The following is a 16,539-nucleotide window of genomic DNA, read 5'->3' on the forward strand; positions in this document are numbered from 1 at the left end:
AAAATAAAAAAAAAAAATAAGCTGCCACTTCCCCAGCATTTTTCTCTTTTGTTTATTTCTTATTTGTAACTGAAAATTTGAAAGTTTTGGTTCTAGTTTGGTCCTTGACATGGCAATCAGATGGCTCTACATAAATGCGAGATACGCACTTAACAGCGTGCTGTGTTTTTTTTGGAACTAGTCTATTCTAGATTCCAAATCAAAGGTGGATTTTATCAGTAATCTCAAACAACAACAACAAAAGATCAACTTTCCTCCTTGTGAAAAACAGATTAATTCACCTTTTTCCATGCATTTTACCAGATGTGAAGAAATAGCTGAAAATACTTCTGTATTTCTCTATCTGGAAAAGAAAATGCAAATAACTGTTTCTGGTGGACTTTTTCTAACTAATACAGGAAATAGCATTCTATACCATTGAACAGAAGAGTATCAGCTCTTCACTAAGGCATTAGTTCACCAGTATGGGGAGTGGAAGAGCAAAAAATGAGGAATACAAATGACAGAGACTCTCCAAAGCTCTGGCATGTCTTTTGTTTCATTTTTGTTTAAAGTCTTATTCTTGCTTTAGTATATGTGCTGTTTGTTATTAATGTATTGTTTTTCATGCAGAGAAGAAAAATGCTTTTCAGTGATGCATGTGTGTTTTAAATGGGTGTCACTGCCACACTGGCTGTCAATAGCTAGTTTTACTTAATCAGCTATGAAATGTCATGAGTAAGAGTTCTTAATTGAGACTGGAAAATCCACGACAATTACCATAATAGGTTGAAGATCTCAGAGACAGGAGGTTTTAGAAGTCAGAGAAAATTGTGCACATATGTATTCTGTCTGTAAGATTGTTCTGAATAGGATATGGAAATATATAAATGACAGGCATTTTGCAATGTACAGTAGCATTCATCATGGAAAAAACATATGCATTTTTTTGTCAGAAGTAATGAAGTAAAAAATGACACGTAATTGGAACTGACATAAAATGGCCTCATTAGTAGTACAAATAATATCTGTATGTAGCTTGGCTGTCAATTGAAACAAAACACATTTCCTCTGACAGATATATTAGTCTCTTTTAAGATTCATGTCAAGTTCTCATCCAGGTTCACATAGAAGAGAATGCAGTTCTGGGTTGTTTTTTGTTGTTGTTGTTGTTGTTTTGTTTTTGTTTTTTAAAGGGAAATGCTGAAGTGTAAATAATATGTGTTTTTAGGGTGCTGTGATAACACCAACAATGGACCACACTATGTCAATGCAGCCAGCAAGCATGATGGGCCCACTGACCCAACAGATGAACCACCTTTCCTTGGGCACAACAGGAACGGTAAGATCATAGCTTATGCTATTTACTTTCTGTTTGCAAAATGATTATTGATTACTGAATCTCTTGATCTTTTCTTATTCCCAGTTTTCCGGTACTTTAACTTTTATCAGTTTAATATTACTGTGCTTTCTTTTGCATGTTTCTTTTTTATGCCCGGAGATGTGTGGCCCTGTTTGTTTGAGCACGTCAGTGTTCCTTTCATCATGACCCAAATGTGGCATCCTACACAAACAATATCTCATATTGCTACCTCACTGTAACACATGTCTACAGATACTATTCTACAGCCACTATACAGTCACAGTTATAAGGAACAGAATGGACAAAGTAGTACAAGTAGAGTAGGTCAACAAAGCTTTCTCTGCTTAGCAGAAGTCATCTATATTAATTCTTACGTGAATATGAAAGTCCTCCTCTAACAATTTGCTACTTAATGCAAAATTGTTTGCTTGCACATCTAGAAGATTTTTATATAGCTGGAAAATGTTCTGGCTTTGTGATAGGATCCAGCACTCACTTTTAACCCATAGCAGATAGCAATACATAGTTTGCTTCAGGCTCTGAAATGTGATTTTTGGGTCAAGGTCAGCTATGTTTCCAGTAAATTATATTGAAACATGCATATTTCAATGGTTATTTTCTCTTTAAACTGTATAAGTCAGATTCAATTAATTCTCCCAGAGTTGAAGAAAAGCAAAAAATGGTACCTAATAAAAATTATTAAAACTGAAAATTTGCTAAAGTCTTTTAGTAATACCAACAGTCTACTCACAGCCTATGGTGATTTGCTATGTGAATGTGTGCATACTGTGTATACATATATTTTACAAAAATACAGGCATAAACGTTATATGTCTTTAAGCACATTCTGTGTGTCACAACTATGTGAAGGATCTATTGTGTACTTCAGAATTGTTTCTTCTGTTTCAATGCAGTATTACTCAAAGGGCTGAAGTGAATGGGGCTACATCTGGCTGGCAGACGGTCAGTAGTGGTGTTCCCCGTGGCTCAATTCAAGGGCCAGTGCTTTTCAACATTTTAATCATCGATCTAAATGCAGGAGTTGAAGGCACCCCCAGCAAATTTGCTGAGCATACTAAATTGAGAGGTGCTGTTGACTTCTTTTAGGGATGTGGAACCTTCCAACAGTATCTAGATAGGCTGGTGCTTTGGATAATCAGCAACAGCACTTAGTTCAACAAAGGAAAATACCAGATGCTGCACCTCAAAGGGAGTAACACCAGGCACAGGTGCGGTCTGAGAGATGAGAAGCTGGAAAGAAGCTCAGCAGAAAGAGACCTGGGGGTGCTGGTGACAGCAGGCTCAGTGTGAGCCAGCAGTGTGTTAGGCAGCAAAGAGGACAACCCACGTTGTAGGGTGACATTAAATACATCACTCCAGTCAGCAAAAAGAAATTATTCTCTTTCTATATATAGCATTGGTGTGGTCTGTCCTTGAATACTGCATGCAGTTCTGGGCTCCACTCTATAAAAAGAACATTAAGATCACTAAAAGTGTACAGACAAGAAAAACAAAGCTGGTAGCTGGGCTGGAAGGTATGTTCTGTAGGGTGAGGCTGAGGACACTTGAGTTGCTTAGCCTGGTACAGAGTAGGCTGAGGGGCAACCTCACTGCTCTCTGCAGCTTCCTGGGGAGGAAAACCAGAGAAAGGTGCAGAACTTTGCTGCCCGTGAACAGAGCATGCAGGAACAGCACAAAGCTTCATCAGCAGAGGCTTACATTGAACATTAGAAAAAATTTCTTCACCATGAGGGTTGTCAGACACTGGAACAGTTTTCCTGTAGATGTACCATCCCTGTCTGTGCTAAGAGGCATTTGAACAATGCTCTCAATAGTATCCTTTAACTTTTAGTCTTGAAGAGGTCAGGCAGTTGGACTAGATGGTCTTTGAAAATCCTATCCTGTCCCCTGTCATTCTGTCATATTCTACCTGATGCTAATAGTTTTCCAAGTGTTTTCATGTTGTTGTTTTTTTTTCTTTTTAATTGAATAAGGTACTGTATGAAGTTACATCCTACTCACTGTAGTTTTATCTTCTGTTTCCCTTCCAGTTTTTCCCCTGCTCCCTTTCCCTTTCTTCCTCTTTCTTATCTATTGGAATTAAATTCTAACTCTAGTATGTTTTCGCTCTATTTTAAAAAACTCTGTTGAGATCTGGGACTTCTGTATTTATTTCTGAGGAATCTTGAATATGATGGATTATTTTTTAGTCCTATTATTCAAAATATTCAGTAGTCAAAAGAGGTGAAAGTTACATCTGAAAGTTATTATCAAAATTTTTTTCCCTATGAACAGATGAAATTGTAGGAAATACTATGACTAGTGAGAATTTCTGCATGTGTAATTACTATGGAAAGGAAATGGAAAACAAATTTCAATAGTGCTGCTGGGCAGATACTATGAATTTTTCTTTCTGTTTGTCATTTTCATTTCCATGACTCTTATAGACATTAAGTCTCCTGATCTTGTTTTCTCTCACTCTTAATGCAAACTAGCTAATGTTCCCTTCAGACTTGAAAACACTGTCTCTATACTCATAGTAACAAATCCATTGCAAATGTTGATGTTTCTTATTTGGAAAGAGAGGGAAAGGACTCTGAAAAACTGGGGTAGTTTAGTGGTTAATAAAAAGATCCTAGAGCTATTGTAGTGCAACTAAACATAAATAAAATCTTTCTTTCCTGTTCCTAGCTCTTTACACAGTCCTGTCTTTCAAGGTCACAGCATTCCCTTATAACTTTGTGAAATACATGTGAAAGTATACCATATAGTTTTATGTTTGCTATCTTTAAAATTCCTGACTCTTTTGTGAAAAAACTTCAAGAAAGAGTAAATGATTGATTGGTGTTAAAATATCACGGATTTTTCATAAATTGCAAATTACACCCCGTTTTATTGCATTTCTCTTTGGTATAAACACCAACAGCACCATGTTCATTTACAGTTCTCATGCAAGCAGCGTAATCACGAAGCTCTTCAGGAATTCCTCCTGACAGGAATTAAAAGGATAACTTCAGAATTTGGGCTACCAATTGCAGTTTTGTTGAGTGTATTCATCCTGACTTGAAATTATATCTTATTAACATGACCCAGTCAACAACAACAACAACAAAAAACCCTGCAAAAACAAAACAACAAAAAAATGGACAACCTATTTAGAGCTATGATTTATTTAGAGATATTTTCATTTATTCTGAAGTCTGAATTTCAGTCCAGAAAGAGGAACAGCGAGAGCACAGAGCCATGAAAAATTGAGCCTAGTCCAAAAAAATCCACCTCAGCAGGACTATGTTTTAAGGAAGACATAAGACATAAACTGTACATTTCTGTTATGAACATATTTTTGAATTTTATCCTTTAAAAGTGTTCTACAGGGCACCATAAAGACCCACCAGCTGTCTTTCAGGAAAAAAATCCAGATTTTTTTTCCTACAAACAAGCCCAAAAGTCACAAACAGTTCCAGTCAGTGTTGGCTTTAACTCTGTCTCAATTTAATTTAAAAGCTTGTAGTATGCAAAGCAGTTTTTATTAAAACGTTTTAATTCATTTACTTCCGTAGGAAAAACGTTTTGCTAATTAACATATCATATTTTGCAGCTGAAACAAACCTCCATGGTCACTTAAGTGAGAATTGACTTCAAACCCAATTCCATACTTGCCTGGTTCAGGATGAATGCTGGATTTCTAAAACATTGTTTCAACAGAAAATCTGTTCTCTGATGAGTAAGCTAGAGAAATAGTGTAAAGACCTTTGCATGCCTCATACTTTCTTGGGAATTATTCTGGCCTTTGATGCTTTCTGAAAGATTGAAGTTCAGGTTGGAGCCATTCCAGAGGGGCAGTCCTTCACACAGGAGCATTCTTTGTCCTTTTGGCTAGGAGAGCTACCTGAGTAAGAGCAGCCTCTGTCACTTCGTATCTTGACACCAAAAACTGGATTCCAGTTTTGATCTCAGCCCTGAATCCTGTGCTAAAGCCCCATAGGAATCCAAGGGGTGGTCACTTCCTTTCCTGCTTCACTTGATTATTTAGACATCAACCACAGTGGGTATTTCTAAGTGCTGATGGAGCTGCTAACTTAAAATAGAAAACAATCATTTCATCTGCTAAAACAGAATAGTTTTCCTACAGCCTCACTCGTATGGGAAGCTTCTCTCACTGGCCCCAAAACTCACAAGTAATTTTGTTAGGTAACCACTTGCCATGAAGAAGATATAAAGTTTTTTCCTCTCTAAAACATCAAAGATTACATATTTATTTTATTATCTGTTTTAACATTTTTATCCCATCTATTTATCTGTTATTGAACTGTCTGTGTAAAATCAGATCTTGCTCCTGTACTGATCACAATTGGGAATGCATCAAGATGTCAGATCAAGTGAAAAGCTGTAGATCATCTTTACCTCATCTCGCTGCCATGTTACAAAATCACACATCTGCAAGGTATACTAGCCCAAAGAATGGTTATGGGGCAGAGGGGAGCTAATGGACTGCAGTTCATGGCAACTCCACTCCCTATTCACATACCATCAGAGACTTTCATACAGAATCTCCCAGTTACTGTGCTTTATGCTTCATCCACCAAGAACAGAATTCTTTTCTACCATTATGAAAATCAGATTAATTTCTGCCAGTGAAATACATACTGCTCTGATCACCTATTGAAATCTGCTTGAAATCTGGAGTTAAGCACAGAAACTGTCAGAAAGGCAATTTCTGACTTATTTATATGCATTTTTCATGTACACCTATTCACTCAAAAAGAGTAGATTTGTACTGGTGGACTGGCTGTGGGCAAATATGTAAAGAATAGCTAAACTTAAATTATGTCATGATTACAACAAAAAGGTGATAACTGAATATTCTGATTAAAGCTGACAATCCAACCATAGCTCCTACAATTGTAGTAAAATGAAAATTTAATGCCCAGGGGCATAATGCAACCTGTTTTAACCTTGAAATCTTTCTTTTGTTTACTAGTTTATTATTATTTATTACTGTAAGTCTTGCTTTTCCTATGTAATATTCATCTACAATTAGGTCTACTATTGAAAAAGGTACTGTACAGAGAGAAGAGAGTCAGTATGGGTGGCTTTGTAAGAGCAGCATTAGTACGTGTTTAATAATGTATGGAGGCTGGGAATTGTTCCATCATCGACCTGTCAATCAAAGTGTTTCCGATACAGCCATTGATCTGACATCTGTTTCGTGGTTTAATAAAGTTGTGATTGATGGACTGAGTGGATATAATACAAAAACCTTTAGAAATATAAAAGCTGAGCAGTTTGATCACTGCTCTCAATCCCTCTTGCTTGGCTCCTTTTTACTGCAGCACTTATAAGTTTGCCCTTCAGCAGCAGTAACCTACAGGTTTCAGTAGAAAGAAGATTTGCTCTTTCTCCTTTGCTGTGCATTCCTGAAGGAAGTTTTCTGTTCTGTACTTCCCCAGTCTGGGTTTCTCCCTCCTTCCTGCTGTTAGCATCCATTTCAGGTACCTCCTGAGTTCCAGCTTCCTTCATCGTATTGAAACAGCCTTTATTAGTCCTCCTTGACAGCTTTTTTCTCTCTGTTTCAAAACTGTCTCAGCGTAGTCATGTTTTATCTTGAACTTTTGAGGCCCACACAAATGGAAGGATGGGTAGAAGCCAGATTATTTACTAAAATTACTGTCTCAACCATGCTGTTTAATTGTTCTTCATGCTTGCAGACAGTTCATTCAGTTTTAAATTTCTAATTTAGAAACATAATAAGCAACTTATAAAATAAACTCTCCATTGATCTTTTAAAGAAACAGCAGCATCAAAAATTGCTTAATTGTTCTGTATACCTCTGTATTAAAAATGCAGTCAGGTAGAAGAACTGTACTGATACAACATGGGATTCTGCTGAAACTGCAAACCACCCTAACTCATCTTTCCTGATCTAGAGTATAACCTGAAAGAGTATCTCTCCATGGAATAACAGGCTTGTTACGCTGGTACATCAGTCTTATCTTTCACTTTGTTAGCTCTTTTTGTTGCCAGTAGAGCCTGATGTTATCTACAGAACCCTTCTATGGAACAACAAGCTTGTTATAAGCTTTTTATCTTCTATTTCCTTTGGATACTCCATGGTCACTAGTGGTTTGAAATGTCACCCAAAGGCCTCAACAGAATAACTGCTTTGTTAGATAGGGTTGTGTGTTTTTGGTTTTTTTTTTTTTTTTTTAATCTGCAATTCTATTTGCACATATTACAGCTACATAGAGCAGAAACATCATCACATTCTCCCATTATTTAGAGCCTTATTACAGAAAAATATGTCTGTTATTCTGTCTCTGTCTCAGGGTCCCCAGAGAGCTACAGCAGGAAAGTGTCTTTGCAACCTTGTTCCTTTCACATTATCAGGTGTTAATCTTTTGGAGCTCTTTTGTTTTACCTATTGACTGACTGTTTCAGTTACTGTTTTGTGGAAAATACAGGTCTGAACCAATTACAAATTAAATTAGTGTGGTTTAAGAAGAAAGTGAGAAGATCATCCTTATGTCCATCCTTATGTCTGAGGCCAGTGAAGGCCCAGATCAAGTACAAGTGATTAATCTCCTGGGACAGGAGATCCTTTTAAGAAGGAATCATTGGGAAGAGAAAACAGCATAAGCGTTATCCAGATTTATATAGAAAACTCCTCCTGCACTCTCCTTACCAAAGAGCCTCCTGAAAGGCAGCTTCCATTTCCCTGATATGTATCTTGAAATAAAAAGGTTGCTCTGTGCAACTCTAAAGCACCAAATTTCAAGTCACCAAGGTACAAATAACTTTTTGACGAAGCGTTTAGTCAGTTTGTGGACTTGATTGCCACTAAATAGTATTAAGACAAATAGATTATCAATCAGTCTTAAAAATAGATTCAGTCTCTCTATAAGCAAACATTTTGATGTCAAACAGCAGTGTAGAACTTAATTTGACAGTATAGGCCAAATAGACCCATAGAGTAAACAAAGAGGATGTGTTCTTTTACCCTTTGGACCATCTTCAAGTCCCACTGACTCTTGTGACAACTGGGCTGATCAGTCCTCATGTAGATGAGGATCTTTCTTACCAGTTGTCTCCGCATGAGTTTCACAATCTTTGACCATAGTTGGAATAAACTAGATAGCATTTTTCAGTATACAGATTTTATCTTTTTTCACTAGCATTTCCCCTACTCTTCTCAGCTCAGCTTTATTTTCCAGTGTGTCAGTAGTGGCTTACCGCTTGCCTTTATGTGCAAGTATGCCAGAGAAGAGAAACATACAAGCAGAATAAACACAGAGGGAATTCTATTTTCTGTTCAAACTTCCCTTTGTATGAGCCCAGCATGTTAGTAGGCTTTGTTTTGTGTTAAGGTTTACCTTCATGTAAGACTTAAGAAATAAACAAATGCTTTTGCTGAGCACTTCACACCTCTCTGTGAGGTGTCAGCTACTGACTCAAAGCAACAGTAAGCCGACATTCCCTCTCGAAGAAGGACTTCTTGACTGTGGTGAAAAAAAAGTTAAAGCAAGAATAATGAAACAGCAAATCAAAAAGCATCATCCAAAGGGGCTATAGCTAATAAACTTCATTTTCTTCATCTGACAAATGCAGTTCTTAAAAATGACGAGTATTTTGCAGCTTGACTTTGAGTCCATGAAGTAGAATATTTAGAGTCTGGTTTCAGCAGTATTTTCTTATATATGGCAGTTGCAGTTCTAGTCTGTGATTTCTAGAACTTTGTGAAGACAAGGAATATGTAGCTCAAAACCACCTTTTCAAAAGCAGTTTGTTATTTTGTAATAGCAATGCACTGTTTATAAAGTGAACATTTTTATTCTGCCATAATGAAAAGAAAGTGAAAGGCATAAAACGTAGTATTATAGAGAGTGGTCTGCAGCATATACCCAAAAGGTTCACTTTTAGTCCTACTCCCAGAACTTGTTCATATGTCTTCTCAAAATTTTGTTAGCTTTTAGTAGACCATTTCCTAAATACTTTGAATGTGAAGAGGAAAGAAAAGTGTACAAAGCATGCACTTTGATGTGCAATTATGTTGATGTCACAGATAACATGGGAGGTTTTGGTTTGGGGGAGAGAAGCTTGGTTTAGTTCAACTCGATTTGGTTTTAAATTGGATAAGATTTTAACAAACAAAAAAGGCGAAGAAAGGAACAAATAAAAGGTTAAGAGCTTGAAATAATTCTAGGTTTGTAGCATCCTGCCAGAACCTAACTGAGAAATTCAACAAAAATTAGGAAACAAAATTACTCTGAAAGCCAGGTCTGTCATCTGTGTTTTCTTGATGTGTTTCTCTGTTGTAAATGTGTTTTCTATTTTGTAAGCAAATACATAACTCTTTGCTTTATTTGGATTAAACTTGGTTTTATTTTCCTGCCTGTATTGAAAGTAGACTCAGATGATAGAAATGATGAATATGGCTTTCTAGAAAAGTAAGAAATCCAATTTATCAGTGATTCAAAAAAACTCTGCAAGGCCTCCATAATCCAAGGCAAGTTTGAGATTGTAGGGAGGTGAGGTTTGTCTTGCCGAACTGTGATTTGTGAAAGGCAAGGAGTGTCTTCTAGAGCTGGTGTGTCCATAGTTCTGCTCTGCCAAGCATTGGGAAACAATCCTGTGGTCATGTCTCTGTAAAATGCAGGTGCCTGATAACTGAGCTGTAAGCACAGCAACAAGTTCTGAATTCTTAAAGGAGTTGTATCCTCAGCAGGAAAGAAAAACAGACAAATTATGTGGAAGAGTGACTAGTGTCTGCTTAGCACTATTGAAGTCCTTTATATAGTATCAGCTTTGTTAAAGGTGAGGTATTTGGGTTATAGCAACTTCAATCACAGAGGTTGTAAACTCTAGGCAGAAGCATGAAAGTGATAGGCAACAGCAGTTGCATACAACAGAATATAGGTAAATGAAGGGCAAAATAGGGGAAGTATGAATGTCTTGCAGAAATCTGTGATATATCTAGAGCTTGGCTAGCCTTTGAAATGAATTGGGAATGGTTGTTAATTGGGACATCCAGAACTCTGTTGGGCCATACACCTCCAAGTGGGATTTTCTGACATTGACACAAAACAGCCTGTTTTCATCTCTAAGCTCTGTTTTTATTTGCAAAGAAACATTGTTATTTCAATTCAAAACAAGTAATAAAAATAATTTAATTCTTATTTTCTATTCATTTAATTGTGGAGAAATTGGGAAATTAAGAAAACTTTAGAAAATGTTTACTGAGAATGATATAACAAGACTCTGATGAGCTGTGAATCAAAATAACACTTTATTTTCAATACTTCAAGTTCACACAGTGGAGAAGTAACATATTCTTCAAGTTGACTATTCACAATATTCAATTAATAAAAAAAATATATTGGGATTAAGAGCTACAATTGGTTTATTTCAATGTATGTAGATTAGTACTGCTTGCTTTTAATTGTTTTTTCATTCAGTAGAGCGGATGTATCTTGTAAAGCAAAATGTTTCTGCTTTGAGCAGCGACCTTTGAATTACATTCCCAGGATTTTTTTTATGTGGAAAGTTTCACTTCCAGGAGCACTAAGACTGGATGGAAACATTAGATTTTAAGTGCTGCGGCATTTCCGAAGGTGACACAATGCCACATTAATGAAAGCATATACAGTGGAGCTGAAAGTGAATTTAATTTGAATGATGTTCGGTGTTTTTTAAAAATGTAATGACAGCAACAAAAATAACATAACTTACATATTGGGCAAAGGTCTGGGTCTGCAGATGCTCACAAAAATAATATTCCATTGAATTTTATTGGCTTTTCCTTCAGCGTACCCCCACTGAACTTCAGTGCACAGTGTATTTCACAGTTAATCCACTTGACTTATCAGATGGTTGGCAAGCTGATCGCCCAAAGGTTTAAACTTCCTCTAAGACAAATTGCCAGTGTTTTGAGGGAACTTTTCTTATTTTCAGCTGGTAAGAGCAACCTGTTCAGGGTTCACTCATTTGCGAAGCAAGGTTAAATGAAGTAGCTGAGGGTGCAGTACCTGTGTAAGACACTGGTGTCCTGTGTATATAGTCTGAAGATCTCAAAAAAGGGTAAGCTTTGTTCAAATGATTTACAATTCTATAGGGAGCTGCTGATGGCAATAACCTCTATGCCCTCAGATGGTATTTTATTATTTTTGAGTTATGGGTGATTCTGTGTCAGTGCTGCGGCAATGCAGAATCCTCTTGCTCCTAAAAGACTCAATTTGGGAGGTGAGTTCTGCTATAACTAATATTTACTATGAAATAGCTCAGTCAGCACATTTCATTAAACTGTAACAAGGGGTTTGAGAGCAGCTGCATCGAGTGAATTTGGGAGTTTGCTGAATTGAGTTGTTTTTCTAGCAAGGTAAATGAACTGTTGAGCATGGCAGATTTCTGCTGTGTGGTCAGATGAGAGCTGCACCATGCTGGGATGAGTCCAGGGAGTAATTGTATTTCAAAGAGGCACAATCCTTTTCCAGTCCCAAGGAGGACTGCTCTGTCCTTTGGGATTTGTTATGGCTTTTGAATGTGGTAGGCATGCCCATGCACGCTCACTTTTGCTTTCTTATTTTTATCAAATTTAATATAGCAGTGGCCAGCTTCCTAAAAGCTTATTAGCTAAATGCCCAAATTATTACACATCAACCAATCTCAATTCCCTGTTTTCCTATTCTGAATGTGTTTCTCTTGAGGATTTCCCTCAAATTGGTATAATACTTCTGAGATGTAAACTGATTTCACTGATGCAAAAATTTCATCCTGTTTATGTCTTCTTGCCTTCCAACCAACATTGCACACAGGGTTTGTGGTGTAGACCAGAAAGGTTGTGATTTCCCAATTGATTTTTCAACCAATACGTCTTCAGCCAATAAGGGCTAAACTATTCCTGTGTTCTCCTCTTTTTTTTTAAATTTTTTTTCCATGATTCTGCTCTGCTACCAACCCTTCCCACCTGAACACCTGCACTGGACTGAAAAATGAGTGAATTTGCTCTTACATCCATGATCATTTTTGACAGTGCTAATCAGAGTGACAGAAGTATAATAATGAGGTAAATTGAGCTTTTGGCTATGATGGCACTCCCACAGATGTTATCACCTGGTCTAGACCCAGAATACAAATCGGTGCTCAGAATTTTACCAACCAAGTGCAATTTTATAGCAAAAGCTATTTTGCTGCTCTTCTTTTAATGAGCAGTTGCTCCTAACTACCTATTAGTAAGGCTGATTTCTTGTGAAGTCAGCACACTTTTCTCAAAAAAAAACTTACGTTTTTGGTATAAAATGGCTTCACTGCCAAGTTGGCAGTAATTTCTTTTATTTTAATTGAGGTTTTCTCCTTTGGTATAAAAATACCCTTTTTTTCATTTACACTGTCCGGAAGATTTATTAATAATTAGTAAATAACACAATTGGCCACAACTTTAAATTTCCTCACTTTGTTAGAGGACATGGGGTAATAACAGTTAATAGAAACACATTCCATTCAGTGTGTGGTATGAGTTGAACAAGGAGATTTCCTTATTTTATTTATATAGCTCGTGCCTGAACTATTTAGAGCAGAAGACCACTGACCTTCCCGAAATTTGTATCCTTTGTTTCAAACTGAATGTTAAAAGAGTTGGAAATCAGAAATGATTGATGGAATAGAGTAAAGTAATTAACCTGCAGCAGAAGGCAAAGAAAAGAATGATACATTTCAGGCTTATTAATCCACTTTTTCATTAATTTTCATACAAGTGTTGTGATCAGCACTGTATTTTCAGATGTTTCAAAAGAGAAAAATATGGCTTAGGCATCACGTCATTGTCCTGCATTTATTTTTAATATTAGGATTTTTATATTATTGCACACATTTTTGGATGTGTATTCCAAGGAATGGAAATAGATGATTGCAGTTACAAGTCTGGCACGGAAGTGTAAAGAATTAGTGCCTCCAGACTGTGGTTATTCCACAGAGGTTAGGCCCAATGCGAATTAAGAAATTGCAACACTTGCTGTTAATTCAAAGCACTGCCTTTGTAACCAGTTCAGCCTGTGTAGCTCTGGAGTTTCTGTGGAAACATTTTAACTCCATCTGCACACATTGGTGGGACTTCAGCCAAACGTTTCTTGGATGGCTCAGCAGCACTGCTGGTGCAGGCGGGACATTCGAGGCAAGCCCGGGCTGTGCTTGCGATGAGCAGTAAGCTGTTCTGGTTTTAGCAACTGAACTGACTGCTGCCTTTTTTCTTGTATGAAAAGAATACATTCTGCCAGTTTTGGTTAAATTTGGTTTTACTTCTCAATGTGCCTAGCATTGGGAGTCATTGCTTCTTGAACTAATAACCTCGTTTGAGATTTGAGTCGTTAACTGAGAGTGTCAGCAAATCCTCTATAATAATAATGAAAAAGATCATAAACTGAAGGCTTGCTATCAAGTCAGTGTTCCAAATTCCTGTGCCAAAGTGCATCATGGATGTTGGATATATTTTGGCATTTTTATTTCCTTGAGTTCTGTCACAGTATGGACAGCTGAGTCTTGGTGGTTGTGTTTTATGGCTTTAATCTTGCTTTGTTTTCATCTTCATGCTCTGTTTGTAGTCTTTCTCACGATCCGTCACAACAAGCAAAAAGTTCCAGTCCTGAGGCTAGGATAACAGTTAAGCAGATGCTGCTTCAGTTGAAAATGACAATTCCTTTGAGGCTATTGGGGGATATTACTACTGGACAGACTGGATACATCCCCTCTACCCCTACCCCATCCTGAGATTACATTCATTGCCCCTGAAATCAGCCACTAAGTGAGAGGAATCTGCAAATGCCTTGCTACAGTTTCATGAATAGCCAATTTTGCATTTTTTAAATGTTAATAATGCTAATGTGTATTTTAAGTTGAGGCTTGGGAGCTCAGTGTAGCACTTACATGTCAGCATTGATCCTTTTTTGTAAGGTAAATCATGCAAAATTCTACGATTTTAAAGGTGGTGGTATAAATTTATTTGATGAAAAAATGCCCACTTTGTCATCTTTGTCATATTATTGAAAAAGAAAATCTGGCCATGCAGTTAGGACTTTCTCCATTGCAACTAATTGCACAGTATTTCATTTATTTATTTATTTATTTATTTATTTATTTTTAGTGTAAAAGGAGAAAGAAAGGGAACATTTTGTCATAGTGCAGCACTTTTTCCTTTTCACGTGAATAGAGCAGATCAGAGAATTTTACTGATAACTCGTTAGGGCCTCCTAACTTTTTTTTTTTTAATATATGCCATTAAGGAAAGCTAAAGATTGTTTAATTTCAATTTAGTAGCTGTAGATGGGCTTTGTCACTTGTGACGCTTATTTTTTCCATGCCTTGTCACTGACATTTAAGACAATCTCTCAGCGTTGCCTCCTGATGCAAGGAAGGGTAGGAGACATTTCTTGTGACTATTGTATTAAAGATGAAGTAGAATTACTGATATATTACACTATCTCTCCATTGGCCTTACCACTTGTAACAGTTTTGCCACTGTAGACAGTAATGCTTCATTGACCTGCCACATCACATTCCATTTGAGAGGATGTAGTTTGTTAGAATTTTTGTCAGTTTTAATACTGAGCAATGATCTATAGTATTAAATGAAATTAATTTATTATAAATACTATGTCTGCAGCTGTGTGTGTTATGACACATTCAGAGGATCTTGTCCTCTCATAGAATGCTCGTCTCAAAACTCTATTCATTTCATTTGCCATTTGGAGCATGTGTCTTGAAGCATATTCAAGCTGTAACTATGCAGACACTTAAAAATGATGGAAAAATCCCTCTAGAGTTTGCATTTCAGCTAGGTAAAATTTTGGGAAAACAATGTATGCAGTTGAGATTAAACATGTAGAAATTGCACATTCAAACATCTTTGTAGATATTCCAGAGTATCCTTCTGTAGAAGCATGAGCTCCTCTCTTAGCATGTTTTTACTTTGATCCCCTCCACAATAAATAGCTTGCTGGTCTGTAATATTTCCTTTCAGTTGAAATGTTTATTCAATGCAAGTCTGCAAAACTTTCTATCAAGCCAGTCATAATGGAGCTCTCTTCCATTTTCCCTTTTCCCAGCCTTTCCTTTTCTTATCATGAATTTGCCTTTGGGACAAGACTTCACTGATCTCTTGATCTGGGTGCACAGCTCAAGACCCCCTCCCTCCTTCTGTCCCTGAATGTGCTCCCCAGGCTCAGCCGAGCACTGCTGTTATGCTTGTGAGGGACAAGGTAATGCATTGCCTGGGTGGGAGCTGACAGCACTCCGAGAAATATGACAGTACCTCTGCCCTTGATCAGGCTTCCCATTTGAAAGTTTTCATTTTGGTAATTACATCCTTCCCAGATAGTAGCTATAGTCATTGATCATACTAATATCATTATAACTGATTCCCGTAAGTCACCTTTTAAAGACACTTTCTATAGTTTCTTTCCCCCTATATCTTCTTCCTCTGCAGTCACAGGATAAGACTTTTTCTGTCTATCCTTCATCTGATTGATTAGAAATGCCACATGCTTCCTTAACGTATGGCCTGGTAATATACACATCACATTTCTTCCCTCGGGATCTTAATCACAAGTAATGGCCTTTAGCTTTTCTCATTAGCAAAATGGAAAAGCACCGTACCCAATCCATTAGAAATGCAGCATTGTAATATGAGCTTATAGAAAAATGGCTGCATGCCAGCGGACATGGAGTGAGTTTACCTTAAAGAATTTTCAGGAAAAAATAAAAATAAAAGAAGTCACCCTTTCTGTCTGGCAGGCAAATGTTTTGAGCCATAACTTATCACACCTGTCTGTCAGGCATTTTGCTGTTACTCCTTAAGTGCTGTTTGGACACCTTAGTCATATAAAAGGTACTTTATAAAGAGGAAATAGAGGCATTTATATGTACATTGATGCATTAATGTTTTTCCCAGTGTTGGTTCTCTGTGTTCTGTGTGTTATCTCTCTCGTATTCCATCTCCTATCAGAATTTGTGGTGGGGTTCCATCTCCTATCAGAGATTTTGTTGTTGTGCTTTGTTTTCCTTTCCTTTTTTTTACCCCTAGTTGAAACTATTCATAATCAGTACACCAAGAGTGAGGACAAGACTGATTAAGAATTTTTTACCAATTAAATGAATTGTTTTTCACTTGGCCTGCACTTTATTAGCCCTAAAACAGGAAAGAAAAAAAAGAC

The 16,539-nt window shown here is 37.0% G+C and overlaps 1 protein-coding gene across 3 annotated transcripts in view; it reads left to right on the forward strand.

The window, feature by feature from the left end:
* The window catches only part of RBMS3 (RNA binding motif single stranded interacting protein 3), a 600,418-nt gene that overhangs the window by 564,182 nt on the left and 19,697 nt on the right, over positions 1-16,539 (forward strand). For all 3 annotated transcript variants that reach the window (XM_031553946.1, XM_031553947.1, XM_019616531.2), the window contains one exon: positions 1,211-1,321. In XM_031553946.1, coding sequence (XP_031409806.1) covers positions 1,211-1,321 — 111 coding nt within the window. The remainder of the gene's footprint in view (positions 1-1,210; positions 1,322-16,539) is intronic.

Source organism: Meleagris gallopavo, chromosome 6 (assembly GCF_000146605.3).
Source record: "Meleagris gallopavo isolate NT-WF06-2002-E0010 breed Aviagen turkey brand Nicholas breeding stock chromosome 6, Turkey_5.1, whole genome shotgun sequence".
Lineage (NCBI taxonomy): Eukaryota > Metazoa > Chordata > Aves > Galliformes > Phasianidae > Meleagris > Meleagris gallopavo.